We start from the raw sequence: 25,612 nt of genomic DNA, 5'->3' as shown, positions 1-25,612 counted from the left end.
TTGAAGAGCCCATGACTCCAAAGTCAAGTGCTCGTCACCCTACAGTGTCTGTAGTTTCCTCTTTCTAAGTGGAGCTTGGTTCTCAGTTGAGCTAGGGTGGTATGATGACATCTCCAGAACCTCAACGTTCAGGAACTTTATGTAAGTCTCCGGTGGAACTAGCAAGTCATTCTGAGTCCCACAGGAGAGGATCACTGCTCTGCTCCTGGGTCCCCATGCTGCTTCCTTCTTGTTGGCAGTGTGGCCAAAGCACTGGGTTATGGTGTCTGGGATGTCACCCCTCTCCAAGAAGGCTTTCTGCAGAGGTCTAGGACCAGGGCTGGCTATTGTATTCTGACACCCAGGAACGGCTCCTTCATCAGGATGCCCTCTGGCTGCTATACACAGTATCATTGGAATGGGCAAGGAGTCCACGCTAGGCTGGGCCGCCAGGGATAACTCTCAAATCCACACTGCCAAACTGGCTTCCCCAGGGGACTTCCACCACTGAGGTAAGGAAGGCCATCTGCTAAAGCTGTGGTACACGGTTCAGGAGACTGCTACCATCACTGCTGCCACCTCCACTGCTACAATTGCCTTGCAACACCCATGAATGTGGTGATCAGACACTGCAGTGCTGTTGCCGTAGGGAAGCCACTGCCCACCCCAACGGCTCCTAACCCAAGTAAGTGTCGATGACCTTGCTGGCAGCAGAAACCATCAAAGCAGCTGGAAGGTGCCCTTCCACCTCCCAGATCTTCCTAGTTCATCGAACTGGCAGAATCTAACTTACTCTAGACTCCTAGCTGCAAGGGAGTCTGAGAAACGTAGTTTAAAATTTTCTGGCCACTGCAGTACAAGGAGTCTGAGATGGATGCGAGTACCAAACCTCTATATTTACCATATATGGTGAGAAAAAATATTACTTATAATACACATTCCAAAAACTTTCTAAATGGTTCTGGATTTACATTTATTTACTAAAATTTAAAAAAAAATCTTATGTCTCTGAAGATTATGGGCATGTTCACATTTGTCAAGAAAGTAGCCCAAGGGTGACTTTTCTCCACCAATATCACCATGGTAAAGTTCAGAGGTTTTCTCATCCATTGGGAGATTATATCCTAAAAAGAATAATGCATTTTCATGTTTTTCATTTTTTATATTATAGAAATAATACAAGTATTATTTAAGTCTGAAAAACAGTAAAAGTTGTTATCTATAATCCTACATTTCTATCACAATAAGCACTTCACTCTTTTCACATGCATATTTACATTTTGTAAATGTAATGTTTATAGAGTCTTATTTTGTTGTTTTCACCTAATGTGCATCATAATCATTTACCATGTTACATATATAATCATAGTTTTTAATGGCCCCATATTTCACTAATGCATGTGTCATAATTTAGCCATTCCTATCTAGTTAAACATTTGAACTGTTTCCATTAATTTATTACTATAAATAATGCTTTGAAGAAGAGCTTCATGCAATTCAGACTTTTGTGTCACATTCTCAGAAGTGGGACAATGGGCTAATATGCACTGGGTATCCATTTAAAAAAAAATTTAAAAAAAAGATATCCATTTTTAAATGGATATCAACAGCTTTTGATCAATTTTTTTAGACATCAACTTTGGCAAAAGCAGGGAGTTCTTCTCTAGCGAACACTAAACACAGCGCTTGTTTCTGCCCATCACGTCTTCAGCACTTGTCTTGGGAGCCACTATTGGCAGCTATCAAAAATAGGGCAATGGTGCCTTGGCCTGGAAGCCTCTATTGACAAACCTCACATCACTATATCTCAAATCCCTGAGAGCTGCCTGGGTTGCTATGACACGAACCCTGGGACCAGGCAGAGGGTAAAGAGCAGGCGCAACATCTTCAAGGACTCCTCCCTTTCATATTGCAAGGCCCAGTTTTCCTGACCAGAAGCCTTCTCTGAATTAGGTGTCTGGTGCTGCAGAGGCTGATCAGCTGGAGCCAAGTTTTCAGCCCTGGAACATGTACATTTAGACATGCAAACGCCATACTTTCATGGAGACTTCCATAAACAGGTCACCTCCCTGCTTTTTTATTCCTTCTCTTTCCCCCAGATGGAGCAAGACAGTATTATTTAGGTAGAACTAAAGCAGTCCGGGTTACACTTTTTTTAAGAAGCTAGCTTGGGATGAGTGTAAGATCTAGGAGACCAGAGTCTTAGAAGACAGGAGGAGATGTAAGATTGCCGGCTGTTACTCTCAGCCACTTTGCAGCCCTACCCTGGGACTTTCCAGGCATATCATCCCAGAGGAAAATGTGCTAGAGGTGCCTAATCAGAAGGGCTCCATCCTGGTTACTAGTTATTGTCTCGGTCAGTCCAGGGCAGGCTGGATTTAGTCTCTTTGTGAGAATAAGGGGAAGAATAAATTTAGCTATTATGCGTTTGCAGTGAGAGAAAACATTTTGAATAAAAGGGTGTTCTCGAAGCAGCCTACAAGAGGGCCTTGTTTTGAGTATATGACCTCGTGTTGCACAAAAGGAGGTGCACTACTATGGCGCAGGGTGTCCTCAGTTCTAGAACTCCGCTCCATCCCCACGTGCACCGCCCCCCACCCCAATATGGCCACATAACTGCTCCATAAATGACATTCGCAGTCATTCTCCCCACCTCCAGGCCTTAGGAATGCCAAAGCCTGCTGAGCAATACTGTTTGCAAAACCGTGGGCTCTGGGGGCCTATTTCTCCTGAGCCACTGTTCCTGCTCTCCCTCCAGCTCTAAACATACCCCCTCTACGGCCCGGCTGACTTCCCCCATGGACCGCCCCCATTGCCTGCCCCAAGCGAGGCAGCACCACCTCGCTCGAGGTGGTACAAGTTCCCGGGACACCCCAACGTCTCCTCTCGCCCCCGTCCGGTTGCTTGGAAATTTGCACTGGACAGTGACGTCACACAGGGAGGCGGGTCCACACTGGCCCGCACACCAATGGTGCGGCCGCAGCCGGCCTCTTCTTTTCCAGCGATTGGTGTCTTGGGCTCCTCGGCTCCACCCCAGCCCGCCATGGCGTCAGGCGCCGCAGCACCCGGGAGGTGGTTCCCACTTTAAGAAGTGAAGTTTTTCGCCCCCTCCCCCTCCCTGCCCACCTCCTGCAGCCTCTCGCGCCCAGCGGAGCTGGCGGATGGAGCTGCGCTGCGGCGGCGTGGGGAGCCAGGCTGTGGGGCGCAGGATGGATGGGGACAGCCGAGATGGCGGCGGCGGCGGCGGCGGCTGCAAGGACGCTGGGTCGGAGGACTATGAGAACCTGCCGACCAGCGCCTCCTTATCCACCCACATGACAGCCGGAGCGATGGCCGGGATCCTGGAGCACACGGTCATGTACCCGATAGACTCCGTGAAGGTGAGGCACGAGGACACTTTGGGGACCGAGCGAGCAGAGCGCGCGCGCGCGTGCGTGCGTTTGCATCCCGCGCGACAGCAACCTGAGGCAGCGCCCCGACACCACGCGCTCCCGGCGCCGCGGCGCCCGGAGTCGGTCCGCGAGCTGGCGCGCGCCGTTGGGGCGCTGGGGAGCGCGCCGTGCGGCTCCTTCCGCCCCGGGGCCGCCCCCCCCCACCCTGAGCCCACGAGGGTGCCCAGCCCGCACTCCGTACGGGCGCTCCCGCCGCGTTCCTGGCCGGGGCTGCGGCGGCCGAGACGCGGTGAGCAGCGCGGGCCTCGGCGGAGGCAGCGGGGTTCCCGAGGGAGGCGATCGGTGCCGCTTTGCGGGCTTACCACGCCTGCCCACGCGATCCCGGGGTTTTCGGGTCCTGGCTCGTGGGCGCTTCTGCTGGCGCTCCTGGTGTCCGAGGCGCGGCGAGAGGCGTCCACGGACTCGTGCGGGGTGGTGGGGGCTGCCCACACGTGCGCCGTTTGTGCGGGGGCTCGCCGCCGGGGAGCGCTAACCACGCTCGCGCTGAGAAACGTGGCCCCGGCCGGGCAGCGCTCCCTCCGGCTCTGCTGTGTGGCTTCTGCTTCCCGGGTGTTTGGGGGGCTGTGGGAGTGGCACACGGTTCTCTCGGTTCTCGGCGTCTCTCTTGGGGGGGGGCCGGTTCAGCGGCGCTGAACCCTTGTCTTTGGATTTCTGCACTTTTTTCCTTGGAGTTTTGGGGCAGCCAAGCAGCAGAGAGTCAAGTGAGACCTGCGGTGACATTTGCCTTCTCTTTTTCTGTTGCAGGGAAGTGGGCCGGCAGGGAGCACGGTGTGCTCTCCAGCCCTTGCTGTGGGTTGTGTAATAGTCACTCAGTGCGCCCGACACTTCTTCAGGCAGGTAGTTTTAAATGCATTTCTGCAAGGAGGCAGTTTTAGACAGGCAGAATTTGTCTGTTCGACAGAGAGCTGCCCTCTGTCAGCCTGATCAGGACACCCAATGGCCCAGAGAATAGAGTAGTGGAGGGAAGTAATAGTAGTATGGACACATTGCATTTGTGTAGGCATAACTCAGCTAATTCATACAGCAAACCTGGGGATTAATAGATGAAGAAATCGAGGCACAGAGAGGTGAACTGATTAACCTCCCCAGGCTAACACTCCACCGTATCCTCTAGCTCCAGCCCCACTGTGCTTTGGAAGACTGGGGGCCTGTCTAGGTGTCAGTTATCTTGAAAGGCAGGGCCCACAGAGCCCCGGCACTGGCAGCTGTATCTTATTGCTGATGCTCGCTCCACATGAGCGTTGTGAAGGCCAGAACGTCTAACTCAGAGGGTTTCCCTGCCCGGGGCAGCTCTCGGAGAGCTGGCAGTGAGTGACTAGAGAGGCACACGTCCAGGGAGAGAAGGCATAGGCATTTGCAGGGAGGTGAGGCCTCGAGTCTGGGCTGCTGGGCCTGAGCCATCACCCTTTCTGTCCCTCCGGTGTCCCTGTGTGGAATTAGAGTAATGATCCTTGCCTGCCAGGGTTACAGAGGGCGTGGGGGAGATCTGCTCTCTTAGGTTTTCAAAGCTCCTCCGGGAAAGACCCTGGACAGATACCAGGTGACATTTGTGTAGGAAAGAATCCCTCCCATGTAATAAAATTCCCCATATGTGAAGCTGTTGTCTCAAGTGCCTTGGACAGAGTGTGGGGAAAGTTAGGAGCAGGGAGATGTTATCTCAATGGGCATCAGCCCCACCGGGTCGTGGAGATGAATGTTCCGTCAAGGAACGATACCGCTTCTGAGGCCCTCGGCCTCTGCGTCGAGTTTGGTTCAGAGCATCATTTTAGTTTATCCTTCGGATTAGAAAAAATTAGTCATGCCTTTTGCGCTCCCTTTGACACTTTAAAGAGGCATTTGTCTCACGGGTTTCAATTGTGTGATCTGTGTTTAGTTTCTTCCCTGCCCCTTAGACACTGGTATGTTTTGATCCAGGCGTCACCGTGTCCTTAGTATTACTTCCTGTGGCAGTTTTCAGCCATGGACAGGTGAACATAACATGGTGTGTGTGGTCGAAGGAGCTGTCACCTTATGGGGCTTTACTGTGACATGAAGGCGTGGGTTCTCTAATGAGTCAGTCTTCTGGGTGCTGCCATTCTAACTCTGACCCAGAACAATGACCCGTGGAGGTTCTTCTGTTTTGAAGCCCACAGGTTTGGTTTTAAAGCACCTCTTGTTGTTCACTACAACATTTTTGGAAGGGGTAGCAAGGCTTTGTCTTGTATATTTTTTCAGCTGAGACAGTTAGAGAGAGAGAGTGAAGTGGGGGAGCCCCTGTCCAGGACCCCCGTGAGGCTGTAGAAGAATGCCAAAGTCTGCCACGGTCAGCACGGTTGTCTGTGCCGAGCCCGAGATAGCAGGGATGCATTAGGCTTGAGTCATGGCGATGCTTGGGGAGACTTCGACTGTGATCTTAAGTATTTTGGATGGTGGAGACTGGGAGTGAGTCAGGAGCTCTGGCTTGGGTTTCAAGCCCTGCCCATGACTTGCTTGATGCCTGAGGCACGGTGGTGTGCCTTCGTTTTGTCTGGACCAGTACAGTGTTTCGCCCCCTTTTAGCTTGTCCCCCTTACTATGAACACAGAACACCCATTGTCCTCTTTTCTGTTACTTGAAATTGCAAATAATTATGTCAGCTGAAGCCACATCAATGTCAATTGTATCCTGGAAGAAAAAGTTAAGTTTTATTTTATAAGGCACACATTTTTCACTTTGACGTCGTGAAGTTAAGTGAGAACGTTGGGTGGCCTGGTTTTTCCAGTTTTTCTATCCTAGATAGGTATGGACCACGGAATAGAGACCACGATGCTTGGTGGTGTGGTCGTAAGTGCTGAAAGCCAGCCTTGCTAAATGCTAAACATTACAGTATTAAATACATTTTCCCAGGAAGTCCCATCCCACACCCCAATGGCAGTCACTTTCATGACCTGTGTTTTTTTCAAACTGTGGGTCGTAACGCATTATTAGCGGGATCAACATTTTAAAAACAGATTGGTCAGAGTACAAGTGTGTATGGCATGCAGTAATGAGAAGCGTTGCTCCATGAAATTCTATTTGGGTTTTATGGGTATGTGTGTGTGTCCCTGAATGGCTGTGTAAAGTGCACTTCTGGCTTAGGGTTATGACCAAAAAAGTATGAAAAACACTGAACCCGATGATCACTAATATTAATGTCTGGAGCTCCAGCCATCAACAGCCTGTGATTACTAAATAGGCGTTTGGAAGACCCTCGGCAACTTTTCTGCCCCTTCCTATGTCTTCCTCTCTCACCTAGGCCCACAGTGGTGCTCGCTCACTAATCTGGAAAGGGCCAGACTACCAGGACCCTTGCTACGGGTTTTCTCCTTTAGGTTCCGAGACCCCACGAGCCCCCTACTGTAGGACCGAGGGAGAGAACCTGGGGAGTCTCTTGGGCTTTCGCCAAATGGTTAGCAATTACTTGTTCCTTTTCCACTGGGGTGGGCAGCAAGTTTTCCATGACCTTCTTCCTGGTGCTCCAAAGTGGCAAATGGCGTAGTCACCTCCATCAGCTCTTGGGATGGATGTGAGAGCCCCTGGTCAGGAGTGCTCAAGACCGTGGGGAGAATGCCAGGTGGGTGGAGAAGGAAATTCCAACCCGATTAGGCACACCACTTGTAGACCATGCTGAGTCCTGTGGTGGTGAAAGCAGGAGCAAAAGGAAACAGGAAAGATTTGAAGCGAGGGAACTTCCGTTGACCTTTTCACAGCCCTTCTCTTGCTTTGCTTGTCAGGGAAACTGCTGTCCTGAACTTGGCTAGGAAGAGCCCTCCTTCCCAGCCAGGGTACAGACGGAGGGCTGACAGCATTCTCTCCAGGAGTTGGTGGGGGCTGAGCCAGGTGGAAGCTTCAAGTTGACCTGGGGGTTTGTAGTGGGCCCTCCTGGGCTCTGAGCAGCACTGAGCCAGGCAGGTGCCAGGACGGCCCAGCATTCCTCAGACTTCCCAGTCTGTTCCTGATGGTTCTCAGCAGTGCAGGCTGACTGGTAGGAAGCATGCTCAGGGGAGTGAAGGCAGCTGCCCAAGTCCCCTCCTATCCACTTCATTGCTTTCGAAACAAAGTATAGTGTTGTTGATGCCATTCAACTTCAAAAGGGCGTGAAATCCCGAATTGCTCTAGTTCCAGCAACAAAAAATTACAGTGATTTTTCTGTCTCTTCCCCTGTCTTATCTCCTTCGGATCCCTCCCCTCCCTTCTCTTCTGTCCTTCAACAGGAGGTGCTTTTACTAAAAGGTGGGTTTGGGAAGGGCATGGAGTCAGAAAAGGAGCATTCTTGAACTTTTCTCCTAGTCTTTATGTCTTGGACTTCCAGGCCAAATGCTAGTACTCAGAGTGGCATGGGTGTCCTGTAGGCTTGCTGCTGGAGCGGTGTGGGCTGGGATCTCACCCAGTCCCAGTCAGCACTTGGCCCCAGATGGCAACTTTCCTGCCTGCTCTGGCCCTCTCTGCCCAGAAATGGGCAGGGGTAGGCTGGGGTGGAGGGCTTGGAGGGGAGCCCTTAGCATTATAGTGAGTAGTGAAGGTGACCTCAGGTGACCTCAGCTCCAGGAGGGAGAGGCACTTGGGGCTTAAGAGGGGGGATTTAAGTGACTGCTTTGTTTAAACCCCACAGGGGTGTGCATGTAGAGGTTGGGAAGGGGTGTCACATGAAGGGAAGGTGGTACTTGGTCCAGAATGCTTCCCATCCCTTTCCTGGTTTCCACTAGGGTATGTTTTAGCTACCTGTGGCCATCTCATTTACGAGGACTTTTGTCCCATTGCTCTTTGAAGCAGTGACCAACCTCAGGACTTTCGTCCCACTTCCCCTTTTTGACAGGCGTGGGTTCTTTGACCCTTTTGCAACTTCAGGAGGGTTGCCTTGCCCCGACCCACTGGATGAACTGACTTGCTCGCATTGAACAAAGCCTTTGGCAATCTCTCTTGAATCCCAGAACCTTCTGGGTCTTCTTCTATCTCCCCTAGTACCCAACCTTTTCTTCTCAAAGAATTTCTATTTTTGTTTGTCTTTCATCTTCAAGGATTCCTCTGGCCCCATTGGTGCCGGCCATAGACACATCTCTACCCTCCTGGCATTTGTTAGTGCCCTCCCGGAGGGCGTGAGCTCTGCTTTACCCAGAGCCTGCCCTTCCTGCCCTGCCCTGCCCTGCCCTGCCCTCCCCTCCCCTCCCTTTTCTTCCCCTCCCCGCCTCCATCTTGAGTGTTCCCAGCTGACATTTTTCATAGGAGGGATGTGTCAAATCACTTGCTCATAGTTTAACTGTAATCCTTCCCTCAAGCACCTTCTGAGCTGGGATTTCTTACCCTTAAGGGAATTGTCTTGGAAAGATGTAGATCCCAGTCTTTGACTTCCTGGTTGAGCAAGACACAGCTTTTCCGAGTTTTAATTTCCTTATCTATAAAATGCAGATACTGATTTTCTTCCTGCTTTCTCTCTTCTCAATCAACTTTCCATTGCTTCCTTCTTCCCTTATTTTGCCTTCCCTCTTCACTGAGTGCTCCTTCTGCCTTCCTGTCCTGTTACCAGTTCAACTAAAGATGGTTCCCATCAGCTCAAACCCAGGCACTTTTGGGCTGGGTGGGGGTGCCGCTGCCTTCTTTCCGTTACTTGACCTCCCTCTTATCAAGCTGTCCTTCCCCTTAGAGGCAGGATAGTGGAATGGTTAGTGCTTGGACCCTGAGCCAGACTGCCTGGGCCAGGTCCCAGTTTCCACTTAGGTGTGACCTTGAGCCAGTTTCTTCACCTCTCTGTGCCCAGTTTCCCCATCTGTGAAAGGGGAAAAGATGGTACTGATGTCACAGAGTGGCAGTGAGGGTGAAATCCTTACAGCACGTAGAACAGTGCCTGCTGGGTAGTGAATACCCTAAAGGTGTCACCTTCATCATCATCACCATGACTGGAGGCGCTTTCCCTCATTGTCTTCAGACTTTGGTGTTCACTCACAGACTGCCTCTCCACAAATCCTGTCATCACCCCGAGAATGTCCCCTCTCGGTCACCACCTAATATTCAAATCCCTCTATTCTTTACGCCCCTCAAGTCGATGGCCTTTACCTCGTGGGAACTTGTCCCAACCCAGAACCTACCTGCCTCTGAAATCTTAAATTCAGATGTTTCATAGCCTGGCCACAGCTGTCTCAGGGTCCCACTGTGCTCCAGCTGCCGCCTCCTCTTAGCCCATCCCTGTCCTCCTCATCCAGCCTGGACACTGTGGCCCATCATTGCAGCCGCTCGGCCCTCAGTTCCTCTGCTTTTGTTTCTCCTAACACCGGCCTGCCCAACCCCCGATTCTGAACCGACCGTCAGGCTGCAAGCCCCGAGCCCTTCAGGAGAAAGCCACACAAGGCCTCTTTGGTGCCAGTGTGCCCATGCCTCTCGGGCCCTTAGCCTGTCCTTCCACGTGTTCAGGTCAGGCTGCTTCCATCCTCCCCAACCGCTGCTTCAGATCATGCCCGTGTTCCTCAAGCCCCCGCCTCTCCACTCTTTCGCCCTCTGCATGGCGTCTTGCTTCCGACTTCCTAGAGGAACCAGGACCCCACTCAAACTCATCTTCCTGTCACTGTCCTTCCAATTCTCCCTCCATTCCCCACCCCTCCACCTGTGTAAGGTAAGAGGGTCCTTCCTTCCTCTTGGGTGACTTAGCAAGGGCAGGGAAGGGTGATGTGTGGGAACCGCCCTCACACCTGGAGTGGAATCCTGGCACCACACCTGGGGCACACTGCTTAACCTCTCTAAGCTCAGTTTCCTTGTGTGCCAAGTGGGGACATTAATACCAACACCTACCTTATAGGGTTGTTGGAAAAATTAAGGGAGCCAACATATGCAGAGCTCTTGCTGTCGTGCATACATTCTTGAGAAATGGCCATGCTGGTAGTTATTTTGGTGCTCTCTCTGTAACTCAGTTCCATTATCTTGATCCTCGCCCTCCCCCAACTGGTTCCTTCTTTCCAAGGCTATCCCATCTAAAATTAACAAATAAACCACAGACATCTAACCTTGACCCCCCACAGGCCCCAAGTACCAACTTCTTTCTTCATGAAAACAGACAAACTTTTGTTGCTGTTCTTTTTTTCTTCTTCTCCTTCTCTCCTTAAAATAATAGATGTTATGAAAAGATCATTGACCCTTGGCATGGTCTCCCTCCCCGTGTCACCCCCAGGCCTCTGTTTTTTGTGCCCACCACTCCACTGAACCCTCACGGAGGCCGCTAGTCATCTCCTTGCTAAACGCAGTCACTGTTTTCCTTACCCCTCTGCTGCTGTTGACTGCACTCTGCCAAGGGCACCTCTGTGAGGGTGGCCCTGCGACCCATAGTGCTCTCTGTTTCCCCTTTGGGTCTGCTGCTGCTCAGTCCCTTTGACCCCTCCTGGTCTTCCTCAGCACGCTGCCCTCCACCCTCTTATTCCTCCAGGACACACGGCTCAGTTTTCGCCTGGGACCTGATAAGTGGCAGATCGCTGTCTGTGGTCCATTCCCTCTGGGAGCTGGGTATCCAGTTGCCTCACAAACTTGTCCACTTTGCTGCCTCGTGGGCTCCTCGGCCTTGGCATGTCCAGGGTGGACACCCCTACCTTCCCTCGGCCTGCACGTCAGCCTGGGCCCCGTCTCTCAGGAACGTGGTGGTCATTTTGGAGGTCATCTTCAGCTTTGCTGTCACGCCTGGCCCTCCCACTTCTCTCTACCCGCCACATGCATCTGTAATATCTCTTGAGTTTGTTGTCTTCTCCCTGTCCCCAGGACTCCCACCGCAGTTCGGGGGCCTCAGTCAGCTTCCTTTCGTTGACAGCTCACCTGACCACGCGAATCACGGCTGAATACGCCCTGCCCTCCTCTCACCCACACTTCCCTGCTTTGTTTTTCTCCACAGCATTCATTACCTTCTAACACACGATGCTTTTTACTTCTATTGATTATTTATATATTTTGTTTCTATTTATAATATCCTTTATATTGTTTATGGTCTGTCTCCCCTTATTTGCATGTAAGTTCCCATTGGGCAGGAATCTTTTGCTCTTTTGTTCTCTGGTACATTCTCATGGCCAGAAACAGTCTCCGGCACATAGTAGGTGCTCAGTGAAGTTTTCGTTGGCCGACTTACCACTAATCATTCCTAGCCGGTCCTGCTCACTCCGGCCTCAGAGCCCTCCAGCTTCCGGGTGGACTGGTTTCTACATCTTAAATAGGGAAGAGGAGCACTGCCCGTGCTGCCCACCGTTCAGGTCTACTTACTGCGTCTAGGAGGAAAATGCAGCCAGGTTTGCAGTGAACAAACCTTCCTACCGTTTAAAAATGATAAGGCTCTCTGCAGGTGCCAGGTCATGGTGTATATTATCAAGTTGGGATCCTGATTGGAATGGAAAATGCAGCCCCTTCTCCAGGGTGTAGCAGAACCTGTGAGGGGGGCTAAGGAGCCGCCTTCGCCTACAGTTCACAGCAGGTGGTGTCTCCCCACTTAATACTCTCCTAGCTTTCCCCGTTGCCTTCAGAATAAATCCCGAACTACCTTGTGTGGCCTGCAGAGACTCAGACCCTTCTTCTCTGGCATGTCTACCAGAGCAAGACACATAAAGGTATTCTGTAAATGGCGGTTAACTGAATAAAGACACAATTGTTTTAAAGAGGAAAGAAAAAAGTGAAAAAAATGCTTTTAAAATTGCTATTAGACAAATACTTGTTTTTATTTTGTTTTGTGTTGTGTTTTTGTTGATGCCATAATGTGTCTTGGCCACAAACAGACTTTCTCTGCCCTTTTGTTTGTCCTTTTTTAGCGGTCGGCCCGGCAAGCCACAGTCATATCCTGATGAGATTATGAATTCACCTGGCCACCCACTTCATTCATTCCACGCGAACCAAACGCCCTCCCTGCCAGGCTCTGTGCTAGACACCGGGTAACAAAAATAAGTCCTGGCCCCTGTTCCCAGAGCGTGTTCCCTATAATTAGACGCTGAGCTTAGATGACAGAACTGGGTCCCTCTGAAGAGAAGAATGGCCCAATTTGATATTTACTTTCAAATGAGCATAAGGTCTGGGGTGTCGACGCTGGGGTCCTCAGGCTGCCATCTTGAAGGTCTGGAGCCTGCTGGAAGCATCACGCCAGGCTTCTCTGCTGGGAATTCTTGAGTTGGCTCCTTCCTCTGTAGAAGACAGTGGCCATCAGTTGTACACCCCACCCCCCCTTCTCTTCCTCACTCCTGAGGTTGTTAGTCATTCTGAAAGCCAAAATTGGCTCATATAAGGCACTTTTGAAAACATACCCCACCCTGCCAGTAATCCCAGTCAGTAGGAAAGGGCCGTTCGTTGTCTGGTCACTATAAGGTGTTATGGTTTCACATTCATGCCTTTTCTCTGAAGAGAAAACAAAACATGTTGAAATAGAAATCCCAGCAGCAGCTTGGTTGAAGCAATTGTTGCATCACAGGTTTAGGAAACATCTGGCCATCGTGGGTCAAGTTGGGGGCCGTGGCTTTGTGTCACCGAGAGGACTTCCTCTGTGGCCACCAGTCTCTGGATCCATAGGGCGCATCCAGTGAGAGACTCAGAAAGCTGTGGTACCCTGAGGTCTGATTGGCAAACACCCCTGACCTGATGATCTCATCGTTCCCTGGGATAAGCATAAAGGCTACACTGGAGAGGCTGCTGTGAGCAGGGGCTGGGGAGGGGTGTGTGGGTGTCAGACTTGTGCTGCTATGGAGGCTCTAGAAAGGGCATCGAACCTGGGGCGAGGTGCAGGCCCCATGGATCCAATTTAAGTCTTGGTCCTGTCATTAACCAGCTTTGAAACCTCGGGGGAGTTGTTTCTCTGGGCTGTTGTCTCTGTGTCTAGTAGACTAATATTAGTCCCTTAGAATAATATCATCCGCTTATCTATTTGACGGGTCTGTTGAGAAGCTCAGGTGGTATCACGTTTGTGGATGGCTTTTGTAAACCTTAGCATTCCCAGCTAATGACAGATCGTATCAGAGACAATGTGCTTAACTATTAAGAGTAGAGTGGTTCAGGTTAGCAGCACAGGTGCTAGGGCCAGACTGCCGGGGTGGTGCCTGGTCAGGTTACTGAAGCCTCTCTTTGCCTTATTTTTCTCATCTGTAAAATGGGGATAGTAATAGTACCAACTTAGAGTGTTGCTATAAGAATTAATTATGACACATGTAGAATAATTGTGTTAATAGTGTTAATAATAGTGTCAGGTACATTAACTGACCAGTGTCAGTTAATAATAGTGTCAGGTACATGGTAAGCACTCAATATTAGCTTCTATTATCATTGTTGACAGTGTTATTACTTGAATGGCTGGTTATGCTTGTATGTTGCTATTGCAATTGTATATTGCAGTACTTTTGTATTGTCTCAACCTATATTCTGTCATTTGATCCTCTTAGCTGTCTTCTGAAGATAGGAAAAGTCATGTGCTCTTTCTCATTTCATAGGAGAGAATTGAGCTTCAGAAAAATAACATGCCCTGGAACTCTGGTCTCTTTCTGCTACACCAGAGCTGAAGGGGGAGACAGTCATGTAGGAGCAAGGAAGTGAGGTGCTGGGGTGCAGACTCAGATGTTCATGACGGCAGAGCCCTTGAGCTGGGTTCTGAGAGAGGAGATGATGTGTCCCCAGCTGCGTTCTTGGGAGGGAGGAACTGGAGTCAAGGCAGTACCAACAGGAAATCAAAGTAGGGCATGGAACTTAGGGCTCTAATGTATAGGTAGGAGTTCCTTGGTCAACTGTTCCATTATGGAGGGCAAGGGGATGATGACAAATGTTTATTGCCATAGGATATTTTTGGCTCTGTCTGGCTTCTCTCTCTGGAGCAAATTGCAGCTGCTGTTAACACCTCCTCATTTCAGCAGGGAGTTGAAGTTGGACTCAGTATAGTGAATTGAGTGTGAACTGGCCTGAGTCTTCCTTTCCAGATCACAGCATAAAAATGACCTGTTGAGAAGAGCACTGTCAGAGTTTGTCGGTCTGCAGTTTTCTTATCTAGATAGGGAAGAGTAACAGTCCCTGTCTTGCCCACCTTTCAGATCCACTTACTGCATCTAGGAAGAAAATGCAGCCTGTTTTGCTGTGAACACAGTTTAGAAAAGTATAAAGCTCTCTGCAGGTGCCAGGCCATGGTATTTATTATCAAACTGGATCCTGTTAAAGAGGTGAGGTTAGCTCATTGGAATGGAAAATACAGGCTCTCATTCCAGGGACTGTAGGATTCACAGCAGCTGTGTGGCCTTGGACACTTAACCTCTCTCCTTACACAGTGTCTCCCCTCTGTTGGGTAAAGACCAGGGGGCCCGACTGCTGGGTAATGAGCAAGAGCCAATTATACTGCCAGCGTGCTCAGAAATATATTTAACATTGAGAACGTAGGACCTGCGATGAGAGGAACTGGAATAAACCACGGTCATGGAGGACAGCTGTGTGCCCAGGGTACTTAGGGCCTAGTCATCTCTGGGGGGTAAAAGTGTGTGCTCACTTTTTTTAAGTGAGTCTGCCCCTTTGAGTACCAGGCAGATGAGCCTGGGGACTTTCCCACCTTGGCCCCTACCATCTCTGTTTCCTTGTTTGCTCATGATGCTGACAGAGAAAAGTTAGGAGGGGTAGGAGCTAGGACACAGATGCCTTTGTCTCGGGGTTCCCCCATCCTCCTTTCCTTGTGCCACCCACAGAGAGGGATTTGTGGATGCCTGGTCTTGGCCTGGGCCTGGCAGCAGGCACAGAAGGTGCAGGGTGGGCGCGTCAGCCAGTGGGCAGCCATAGTCGCTGGGCTCACACCAGAACTGCCTGTGACTTCTGGTGCTCCCCTCCCTGGAATAGAGGATGTCCCAAGGGTGACCTGGGACTGTCGAGAGCCTGGATTAAAGGAGCGGGGTGATTGGGCAATGATCCGATCCAAGAAGTCATACTGGAGAGGTGGGGAAGCCTTTCCAAAGGATAAGATGCCAGTGTGTGTGCTTGTGTCTGAGAGGGTGGATGGAGGGTGAGCCCAGGGTGTGTTTTTACTGAAGAACCAAGATAGTTTTTCCTGAGTCACTGTCTCCACAGCTTGTTTGCTAGATGTTGGCTTGCGTTAGTCTGGTTTATGGAAACATCGCTACCTAGGCAGAGTTGAAAGGCATTTGTAAAAATGCAACTTCATCCCCTGGACTTCATTGATTGACTCAATGAATCAAGGAGTGGGGTTAATGGGGTGTGACTTTGTGTACCTTGTGCCAGGGAGCTGGGAGGCTGACAGCTCTGAGGTCTTTTCCCACCGAAGTCCCGTCTAGAACATTCCTGTAAGGGTTGACGAGCCTGACCTCAGAGAACATGAACCCTCTTTGGGAGGCATACAGAAAGGGCTCCACAAGGAAATACTATCTCACTATGTATCTTAGACCGAAGGAGACAGACGTTTGTACAAAGCTGTACGATTCTCTCTGATCCCTGGAATGTCACATCCTGTTCTTAAGGTGCCTGGCCATCATCAGGACACTGGCATGCCCCCTAATACTCTGATTTTGGGGTTCTGCTCTGAGCCTTCTGACTGCAGAATCAGCTGAGAAAGTTTTTGTGGTTTGGGGTTACCACGCAAGACCTCCAGGCAGGACCTACCCTCCAACCCCCCTACCCTGTTCTGACTGTTTCTCCTCCTCCTCCTTCTTCACCTCCTCCCCCAACCCCGCTTCTTACTCCTGTTCTGAAATTTTATTTCCCTGTTTGGCCACCAGACAACTATCCAGTGGCTTCCAGGGAAGCCCAGCCTTCTCCCTGGGTGGGAAGTTTCACTGCAGAGCCAAAGAGCAGAGGAAGGAGGAAACAAGAAGGAAGGGAGGAAAGCTGTTATGCCAAAGGCCTTTCTGCTCATAATTGGTTCTTATTTAATGGGTGGCATCAGTGGCACATGCCAGCTTGACTAGCAGCCAGATAAGTGTCTAAAAAATTAAATACAGCCATTTAAAAAAAATACAGCCATGTGATTTGTGGAGGTTTATGGTTTGCCTGAGTGACCTTTACCAACCCAGGCCTCAGTTAGTAGGATGATGAGAGACTTGACAGACAGCATAGGTGAGCACTGTGTTTTCCGATGGACAGTGATTGATCTGGAGCCCGGAACCCTGGGACCTGTTCTTGACATTCAGATTCATACGTCATTCCTTGTTGCTTTTTAAAGGCAACTGTGTGGCTGAACATTTTTTCCTGCCCTCTCTTTCCTTTTAGTCTTCATGTCCCCAGTGGAGCCTCCTACAACATGCAGAGGGTTCAGTTCTCTGGGCTTGTCCATCAGCCTCTAGGGATTTTGATAAAGGGCCTGAAACTGGGCTCTTGAGGATTTTTCTCCTGGTATCTGTGTCAGTCCAGGGTTTGGACAGACAATCCTGGATCTCGCAACTTCTGGAAACTGAGTCCTGTTTCGCCAAAAGGCCAGTGTGGTAACATGGGCAAGAACCAGCTGACCCCAAAGCCAGCCCTCTATTTCTGTGTTGGCGGATTCCCCTGGCACAGGAGGTCATTGTTCCTAAATCTGTTTGCTGGGTGTTTTCAAGGAGGACTTGTGTGGGCCTTTTTCAGTGTCTTTACAATGCTGAGCTGTTACCCTAGTCAAAATAGTCTAGATTTAATCTGGTTGAAGTTACACCACAGAAAATGTCCCGGAAGAGGGGTTGTTAGTGAAAGGACTAAAAACATAAAGTGTATATGAGACTAGAGAACTCTCTTTTAATGTAATTGTATTAAAAAAAAATTTTTTTCCCCCTTGAATCTTGGCTTCTCAGACAATCACTATATTAATGTACATGTATTCATTATACAGGCCAAGAAGGGTGACATGTTAAATGAACTTCAAAAATAACTGAAGATTTATAGTGAGCCCTTAGAGCTTCAAGAATATCAGCTTCAGAAATGACTTTTCATGATAAAAACATGATAACAATAAGGAATATATTGACAAGTTGGAATGACTCTTAGTTCCTTTGCTTCCAAAACAAATCTTTCAAGTTTTGGAAGGAGGTAGAGAAGAAGTTGAAACTAGGGTGTTGTGAGAGGGTGCGTTGTTGGTACAATTTTGGCGCTGTTCCCTCCACAGGTCAGAAAATGCGCCTCCCCCCTTCACAACCCCCCCCCCCCCCCCCCGCCCCTCGCGATGCTTTCCCTTACCTTGGGAAAGAATTCTTTTTAAACTTTCCTTGAAAGGTCTCTTCCACGGGTCTTTTGTCTTTTGTATTTTCCATTAATCCAAATCATAAGAATATTTCTGAAATTCTCCTTCAGACCCTAATATCTGAAAGTTACCACAAAGCTGGGCTTTTACTAGAAGCTGCTTTAAACTGAAAACAGATATCTGATCTTTGAGCAACCGCAGTTTAAGGGACAAGGAAAAGCTTTGTCAACCATGAACTGGCCACACGGGGTGTTCTTGAATGAGGAGGGCAGGGAATGAAACGTGGAGAAGCAAGGCAAAGCAGATTCTTCCTGCATATGTGCACACAAAACATTGATATTTGCATTTTAGGGTGAATTGTAATGAGCTTAAGATGACCAGAGGCCTACCAATTGCGAGACTCTGGGAGAAACACTTTACTTGTCTGCGTCTCAGTTTCTTCATCCATAGAATGGACAGATTGAACTAAAACTAAATGAACTCTTAAGTTTCCGGTTCTAAAATTTCCACTCCTTTTTTGCCCGGGGGGCAATATAACTTTTGGACATCCTCTTTTGACTTTGAATGTAAATTATAGACTTACAAGCACTTTTTTTTTTTTTTTTTTGAGGAGTAGGAGGAGGAAGCTAGGAAGACCCCTATCCGGAATACTTCCAGAGGCTGAAAAGCAGAGAGAGGACCCAGCTGCCAATATACGATGTGGGGGCCCCTGCATCCCAAAGTGCCTGCTTAGAAATTACAGTTTGTTTAATTTACTTGAAACCTCCAACTATAACACTTAGAGACTGCAAACCATGCATTCAGGCAATTCCAGAAATGCTGAATGGCCACTGCCCCACCCTGGAATCAAGGGGAGCATGGAACAGATGCTTCTGGAAGGCCCTGTTTATAGCTCTCTGATTTCTCCCTGACAGATCTTTAACCAGTCTACTCCCAGGAAGCTGAGTCATGGAGGGGATCGGAGACAGGCAGCAAGGTTGCCAGTAGCACAGATCGGGTTAGTCCAGGCAACCTGAGCATTTTGGGGGAGCGTTGGGGGGAGTGCCAGGGTTAGGGGAGGCTTGCAGCAGTGTCTCCCATCATGGTGACAGGAACACCATTGATCCCCATGGTTTGCGCTCCCTTTAGATTTCACAGTGAGAAACCTTCTGTTTCATCCACCTCATTCCTTCCCTCCATTCCTTCCCTGTTCGCAAATCCAAGGCAGGCAGGCAGGCAGGCAGGCAGGCTGGACAGACTGAAACACAGCGCGAAGGATAAACATAGACCTCCTGTGCCAGGGCTTTCCGGGCTTGCCGTGGGTTCTGTTACCTTATGCTTCTGTCCAGATTCATCTCTTGGTACTCAGCAGGCTGCCAGGGACACCAGCCTCCTCAGGGCCTCAGTCCCCATCCCACAAGCCACTGTCTGTGCCCCCACGGAGACCCTTTCTCCGATGCTTCCTTCACCTGTTTGACTCCTCTCAGCCTGCAGGTGTCGGCTTCGAGGTCCCTTCCAGGACCCCTCCCCAAATCTAAACTAGGTCCCCTTCCTTTGTTCTCTTGTAGCACTTAAGAGTTTGTGATTGTTTACTTGTATGACTTTTGGTTTACTCTTTCCATGCCCTACTAGACTAGAAATTCCTTCAAGGCAAGGACTCCATACCTGCTCTGCTCATCCCAGCACCCCTAGCGACGCACTGTTCGTGGTGCAGGGAGAACCTTTTCGTAGAACGACGCTGTTGTTGTACGAGCTTGAGGCTACTGCAGTCTGGCCACTCACTCCAGTCCTAGCACCAATCTCCTTCTCTCCTAGAAATCCCTGGTCAGACAGCTGTGTTTAAATCATAGACCTGAGCTCTTGTTTCCAGGACGAGGCTTTGAGTCAGCATGAAGTCTCACATAGGATTGAGGGTTCCTGCCGTTCGGCGTCCAGTAAAATTTAAAAATGACTCCCTAAAGAGCTCATGAAATCATTTATACCTGCAAATATTTGTATATGCAAGTGGATTCCGGAAGCTGAAAGAGGAGTCTTTAGGATGTTTTCTTTGGTATCTTCCCCTTTTCCCCTCCCCCCAAGACCATGAGAGTATCAAGCCTGGTGTTTCTGGTCTTTTATCATTTTTCCATGTGATTGTCTAGTATGAAAGGTGTGTGAAGAAAGCAGGAGAATGTACCCTCCAGCTGTGACCTGACCCCGCCTACACATAAATCATCCAGCATTATGGAGGTAAATTGGTAGTAGTGTTTGTGAGAAATCTGGCTTCGGTAGGTAACATCTGGGAAATTTACCCTGGACATCTGCTTAGACTCTAGTGTCCCCTGGACTCTGGAGCTGGCTGTTACCCTTGGTGGTAGACTCTAGAAAATGGTGAGGTGCATCAAACTTTGGAACACAGATCCACATCAGGCTGATAGCCATTTGGGGAAGGGTCTTCGAGAGCCTGCTTTGTATATCACCCACGCCAGTGGGTGAAATTGAGTACATCTCTGAGTCCTTGACAAGTGGTTGAGTGTCTGTTATGGTTAAAGCACAGGGCCAGGGTGCCGAGACAACAAATGGGTGAGGCCGTCCTTTCCTTTGAATTTCTCAGACTTTAATGGGAGAGACAGGCCTGCAGACAGGTCACCTGATATAATTATAAGTAGAGGAATGAGCAAGAGAAGGCTGGCGACAGGACTAATTTGAAAAATCTTTTTTCCCTGTGGATAATAGGCTAACAGTGGGGCATGCTTTAGAAGGTGTGGTCTCTGTGAAGGGTGTGGAAGCCATTCTTGCAGAAGGTGGCAGGACCACACTTGACTTGCAAACCGTGCATGGGACTTCTGAGGTGCCCAGCTCTCTGGGCCTGTCCAGGGTGGATTCCAGGAGCACTGTCATCCCCAGCACTCAGGCCCCTCTGCTCCTTGGCTCTGGTGGCAAGACAGTGCCTTGGAACCACCAGCATCATATCCCAGTTTCTCCTATAAAAACATTTGGCTGGTTTTCGGCAGCTACCTCTATGCCTGAGCAGTTGGGGTATTGATTCCTGGGAAAAATACCTTTTGGGGTGGTACAGGCTAGCATCTTGCATCAGGACCAGGGGCCAGCATGTGAGAAAGGATGAGGATTCAAACTCTGCATCTTCATTTTCTGTCTTCCGTTAAGGCTTTGCCTTCTGACCAAGAGCCCCTGGGCTGACCTTCCAGGCCGTTCCTTCCAAGGCAGGCTCTGGAGCCAGTAATGCTGCTGTGTTCAGCGGATCACAGTTTGGCATTTGGGACCTCTGGTTGCCTTCACTAAAAACAGACAGAAAAAAAACTGCTATCCCAGGCGATAAAGAAAGCTGAGGGACTTATTTGATTGTGACAGAATTTCAGACTATGAAATGCATGTGGAATGAGCTGTTGATTAGGATTTTTTTTTAATTAGGGTGAAATAAGCATAACATAAAATTTACTCTCTTAACCTTTTATAAGTATACATACAGGTCAGTAGTGTTAAGTACATTCACATTGTTGTACAATCAATCTCCAGAACTTTTTCTTCTAAAACTGAAACTCTATACCCTTGAAACAACAATTCCCATTTCCCCTTCCCTTCCCCCAGTCCCTGGCAACCAGCATTCTAACATTCTGTCTCTGTGAATTTGATGACTCTAGGGACCACATATAAGTGGAATCATACCGTATTTGTCTTTTTGGATCATGTCTGCCTTGTTGCATAATGTCCTCAAGCCTTATTCATGATGTAACATGTGTTAGAATTTTCTTCCTTTATGAGACTGAATAATATTCCATTGTAGGTACTACATACCACATTTTATTCATTCACCCATGGATGGATATTTGGGTTGCTTCTACCTCTTGCTATTGTGAAAAATGCTGCTGTGACCATGGGTGTACAAATATCTCTTTGAGTCCCTGCTTTCAATTCTTTTGGTTGTATACCCAGAAGTGGGATTGCTGGATCGTCTGGTAATTCTACAGAGGGTGCTGAAAAAAATGTATACACATTTTAAGAAAGGAAAAACTGTCTTAAAATTGTAATACTCAATATATACCGATAACAAAAGACGACTACAAGTCATGTTTGACTTCTGCAATGACAAGAGGTGCTCAGAGTGGTTCCCATCAGCGTCCAGACACCTCTGATTACAGTGAACATTGTTCAGTAGACTTCTGTGGCGAGCATGTAAAGCGTTCCAACACCACAGCAGAGGCAGCAGGACTTGTTGCTGTGGGAGGGCTCCCGGCTCTTCCCTTGTGCTCATCACACACAGCACCATGCGTCTCACTTATCACGATGCCAGCAGTTGGTAGGCGTGTTGGAGGTTCTGTTGTAGACTCACGTCTCCATTGTTGTTTTTCTTCCACCACATTCTCCAACTTCAAATACCACTTCAAAATGGCCTTGCGCTCCTCAAACGACAACCGTGCTTCTGCCATTTGCTTTGACTGTCCTGCCTGTCGCTTGGTGACGCTAGCATTCATTTGATGAATGCCACCTTTTGAGTGAACGTCATACTACTTACACATTGCTACTGTAATTCAATTCAACTTCAAAAAGTAACACATAGATAACATCTCTTAAAATGTGTGTACATTATTTTGGCACCCCCAGTATATTTGATTTTTTTAGGAACCTCCATACTGTTTTCCATAGGGATTGCACCATTTTACATTCCCACCCGCAGTGCATAAGGGTTCCAATTTCTCCTGGAATTCTTTTTTATACAGGTGTTTAAAAACTGGTGCATAGCAATGTAGATTTATCTCCACCCAAATAAAACACAACCACACACGTTTGTATTTTGAAGGATTCTTTACCCGGTTTCATAGATTTAGATTGTTAGGGGCCGAAAAGGACCTCCTTAGAGACAATCTGTTAACTCCATTTATTCATTCTACAAATATTTACAGTTGTAGTAGATGGGTGAACAAAACAGAAGAAATCCCCTGCCGTCTCAGGTTTACCTGCTGGTAGCAGTTCATGTTGGTGTCCGGCCAGGTGAAAGGATTGCTCGGAGTTCCTCGGGGATTTGGATGCAGCGCTGACGGCAGTTTGGGTCTTCTGACTCTTGGAACAGGGCTCTCTGTCATGCTCACATTTAGGTGCACATTTTGGGGGATCGTCCCTCTTGGGAAGGCGAGACACACTCCATGGAAACATGTCCCACAGTGCCACGTGGATTAATCCTCCAGAATCCAAGGGACTTACTGGCACCCATGGGTGGAGCCCAAGTCCTGCTGGGTAACTGTGGAGCATGGGGGAAGGAGCAGACCCCTCAGAGGGCTCCCCCTGTCCAGTCCTGTAGCTCAGCTTGGCCCCATCTGGCTGTTTCCTACAGTTCAGAGGCTAGCGAGTCCTTGAGCAGTGGGGAGGCCCTTTCCACAGCGGCGACCTTGCGGGAATGGATATCAGTCACATTGTCAGGGAGCCTGGGTACTTACGGTCCCTGCCCTGGCCTCAGATTTGAGCACCAGTTGAAGGTCTCCAGAAATGCCCTTGGCTCTGAGCAGCCAGGCCAGGTGAGTGATCTTCCTGTCGCACTGTCATCTTGGCCCTTTTGCGCCTGTGTGAACTGACACTAGTCATTTTTCTCCCCTACCTCTCTAGCTATCCAAGTTTCCTTTGTTACATAACCAGGATTAATGTAAGCAGCTGGGTCCATTCATTTAGAAATGGCGAGGGAAGTACCGTAAGCATGGGAGTGGGTGGTTGGGAAGGACAGAGTCCCGTATGGGGCTGCTGTGGGCAAGTCCCCTCACTTTTCTGGGCCTCAGTTTCTCTCCTGTTAAGAGGAGCAGCGAACTAAAGGGCTGCTCGGGCAGTCCTGACAATGACTCAGGTCTTACAGTCTCACTGTGCAATGATTGCTCCCAACCGCAGCGAATCCTGAAGGGATTCGTTTTATGAAGGAGTTAGAGTAAACATGACATTTTCCTAGGAATTCACTGTTTATCAAAAAAAATAAAGAAAGGAAAGAAGCATAAATAAAAGCAACAGCAGCTATAGGCCAGCCCCCCAGGCAAAGGGCTTTTCATTTATTATTTTCTTTAATCCTCACAGAGACTTTAGGAGGTAGGTACAATTATGAATGCCATTTACTGATAAAGAAACAGGCTCAGAGAGATTGAGTAACTTGCTTAAGGTGTAAAGGTGTGAGAAGGAACCGCAGAGCTGGGATTTAGATGAAGGTGGGGCTCCAGGGCCTGTTGTGCTGGCCACTGTGGGTCTGGGCTCCAGTGGAAACTGGAAGCCACCTGACCTTTGCCCAGCCTTTTTCTGGTCAGATGGGGTTCGGGTTGGGTCTCGTTCCTGTCCCTTTCTTGTGAGGTTGGCGGAACTGTGGCCTGGAGTCCCCCACACCAGTGCCCTGTGGCTGGTAGCTTCCTTCTGGAACCTTGGGGTCTGTTGTGTGGCTTACGACCTGTCCTATTCTGTAGTTTAATGATTCAGTTCAAACCTGCACTGAGATCCTTTGTACCAAACAGCCATTTATCAGCGAGCAGGGAAAAACCCCCACACCTTCTAGACAAGATTAAGTTATTATTGGTGGTGGTTCTTAATAAAATTCCAGTACCATTTGTATTAACATAGTTCATGGTTCAGGGGACATCCTGGAGCCCTTCTAGAAATAATTACAATGATGACAAACCTTTACTGAACACCTACTGTACTGTACCAGGTGACCCATGTGCTTAAGTTCCCTCATTTATCCATCGCAGAAAGCATGTGAAATAGGAGTTGATTCAGATGAGGGAGCTGAAGGTCAGAAAAGTTCAGTAACTTCCCCAAATGCATACATCTGAAAAACAGAATAGGATTTCGATTGTGAGGTGGTGGAGGACGGGCCCTCTTTGTGTCCTCAGGTCCTATAATAATGGCACCTGGCATGGAGTAGAAACTCGATGTGTAGTTGTTCAGTGAACAGATGAATTCAAAGCCCAGGGCATTGGGTACGGGGTGGGTGGTTGAACAAGGTTTCTTTGAGATTTCATGATTGCGATTTTCAGCAAAATACGGTTGAAGGATGGTCAGACAGGTGTGGTCTGGGAGTCAAAGTTCTCGAGGGTCCTGGCTCTGGGAGCTTGAGCAAATCATATAACTGTTTCCTCACTAGCAAAGCAAAATTAGGGTGGGAAGGCTAGACGGGTGGCAGAATCTAAAATCAAACAAAAGCCCATGGGGAGCCCCACTGTGTAAGAGAGATGATGGTAGATCGGCTGGCGCTGAAGTAGGGAGCAGGGATCAGAGCTGTCATGCAGAGAATCTTGGCACATGCTTTCAGAGCTGGGATTCTTTTCTTCTCCCTACACACAGTAGGAATCCTGGTGCTCAGAGTGGCTTCATGTGCTTCTAGGGTGCTTCCATGGGGACTCTTGTATTTTGTTCTTCCATGTGGCGTCATGATGCCTTAGTGAGTTTACCTACAGGTAAAACACTTTGGAGAATGTGTTTCTCCAGTTCTGTCTCGGACATCTTGCCCTTACTTGTAGGTGGGGTGTTTATAAGCCAATGATAAACAAGGCTGCTGAGTCAGGGGAGGCTCTAGGGAGGCCAAGTGACTTGAAAGCAGTCTGACTGTTGAAGTATTCAGTCTCAGTCTTTGAATACCGATGGAATGCCAGGCTTTCATCCATGGGCAAATGATTTCAGTGTGGGTGGGCAAATGGTTCAAGTTCTTTTCGAGGAGAGAGAATGGGTTTGTGTTGAACCAACCATTCTTACTGTTTGGGACCAGTGGCCAGGTGTCAGCAACTATTTCCCAATGTCCTCCATCAGACTGGGCTTGCAACGGCCTATAAATATACACTGCTTGCGGGCTGGACCTAGACAGACCTTTTGGGAGCTGCGTGAACTTAATCAGTAAGGACTTAGGTGACCTTGACATATTAGGCCTTCTCCCTCTTCAGAAAGCACATAGGGGTGGTATACATGTGACTTCGCGTGGTTGGAGCCGAAGTTGGGGATCACTTATGATCCCTTCCAGTCCATTTTTTGTGTGAGAGCTTATGTCACCTTGTGGTTAAGGGCATCTCTGGAACCAGACTCCTGGCTTCCAATCCTATCTGTACTATGACCTTGGGGCAAGTAG

The 25,612-nt window shown here is 49.0% G+C and overlaps 1 protein-coding gene across 5 annotated transcripts in view; it reads left to right on the top strand.

Moving 5' to 3' along the window:
- Positions 1-2,994: 2,994 nt before the first annotated feature.
- The window catches only part of SLC25A37 (solute carrier family 25 member 37), a 35,809-nt gene continuing 13,191 nt past the window's right edge, over positions 2,995-25,612 (top strand). Inside the window, exon 1 of one of the 5 annotated variants that reach the window (XM_081075767.1) lies at positions 2,995-3,359. In XM_081075767.1, the coding sequence (XP_080931893.1) occupies positions 3,141-3,359 (219 nt within the window). In that variant the 5' untranslated portion in view covers positions 2,995-3,140. Of the gene's footprint in view, positions 3,360-3,423; positions 3,661-25,612 lie in introns of those variants that run through there. The other 4 variants (XM_081075769.1, XM_081075771.1, XM_081075770.1 and 1 more) reach the window with 4 other exon arrangements.

Source organism: Rhinolophus hipposideros (genome assembly GCF_964194185.1).
Source record: "Rhinolophus hipposideros genome assembly, chromosome: 16".
NCBI lineage: Eukaryota > Metazoa > Chordata > Mammalia > Chiroptera > Rhinolophidae > Rhinolophus > Rhinolophus hipposideros.
This window is presented reverse-complemented; position numbering and strand designations above follow the sequence as displayed.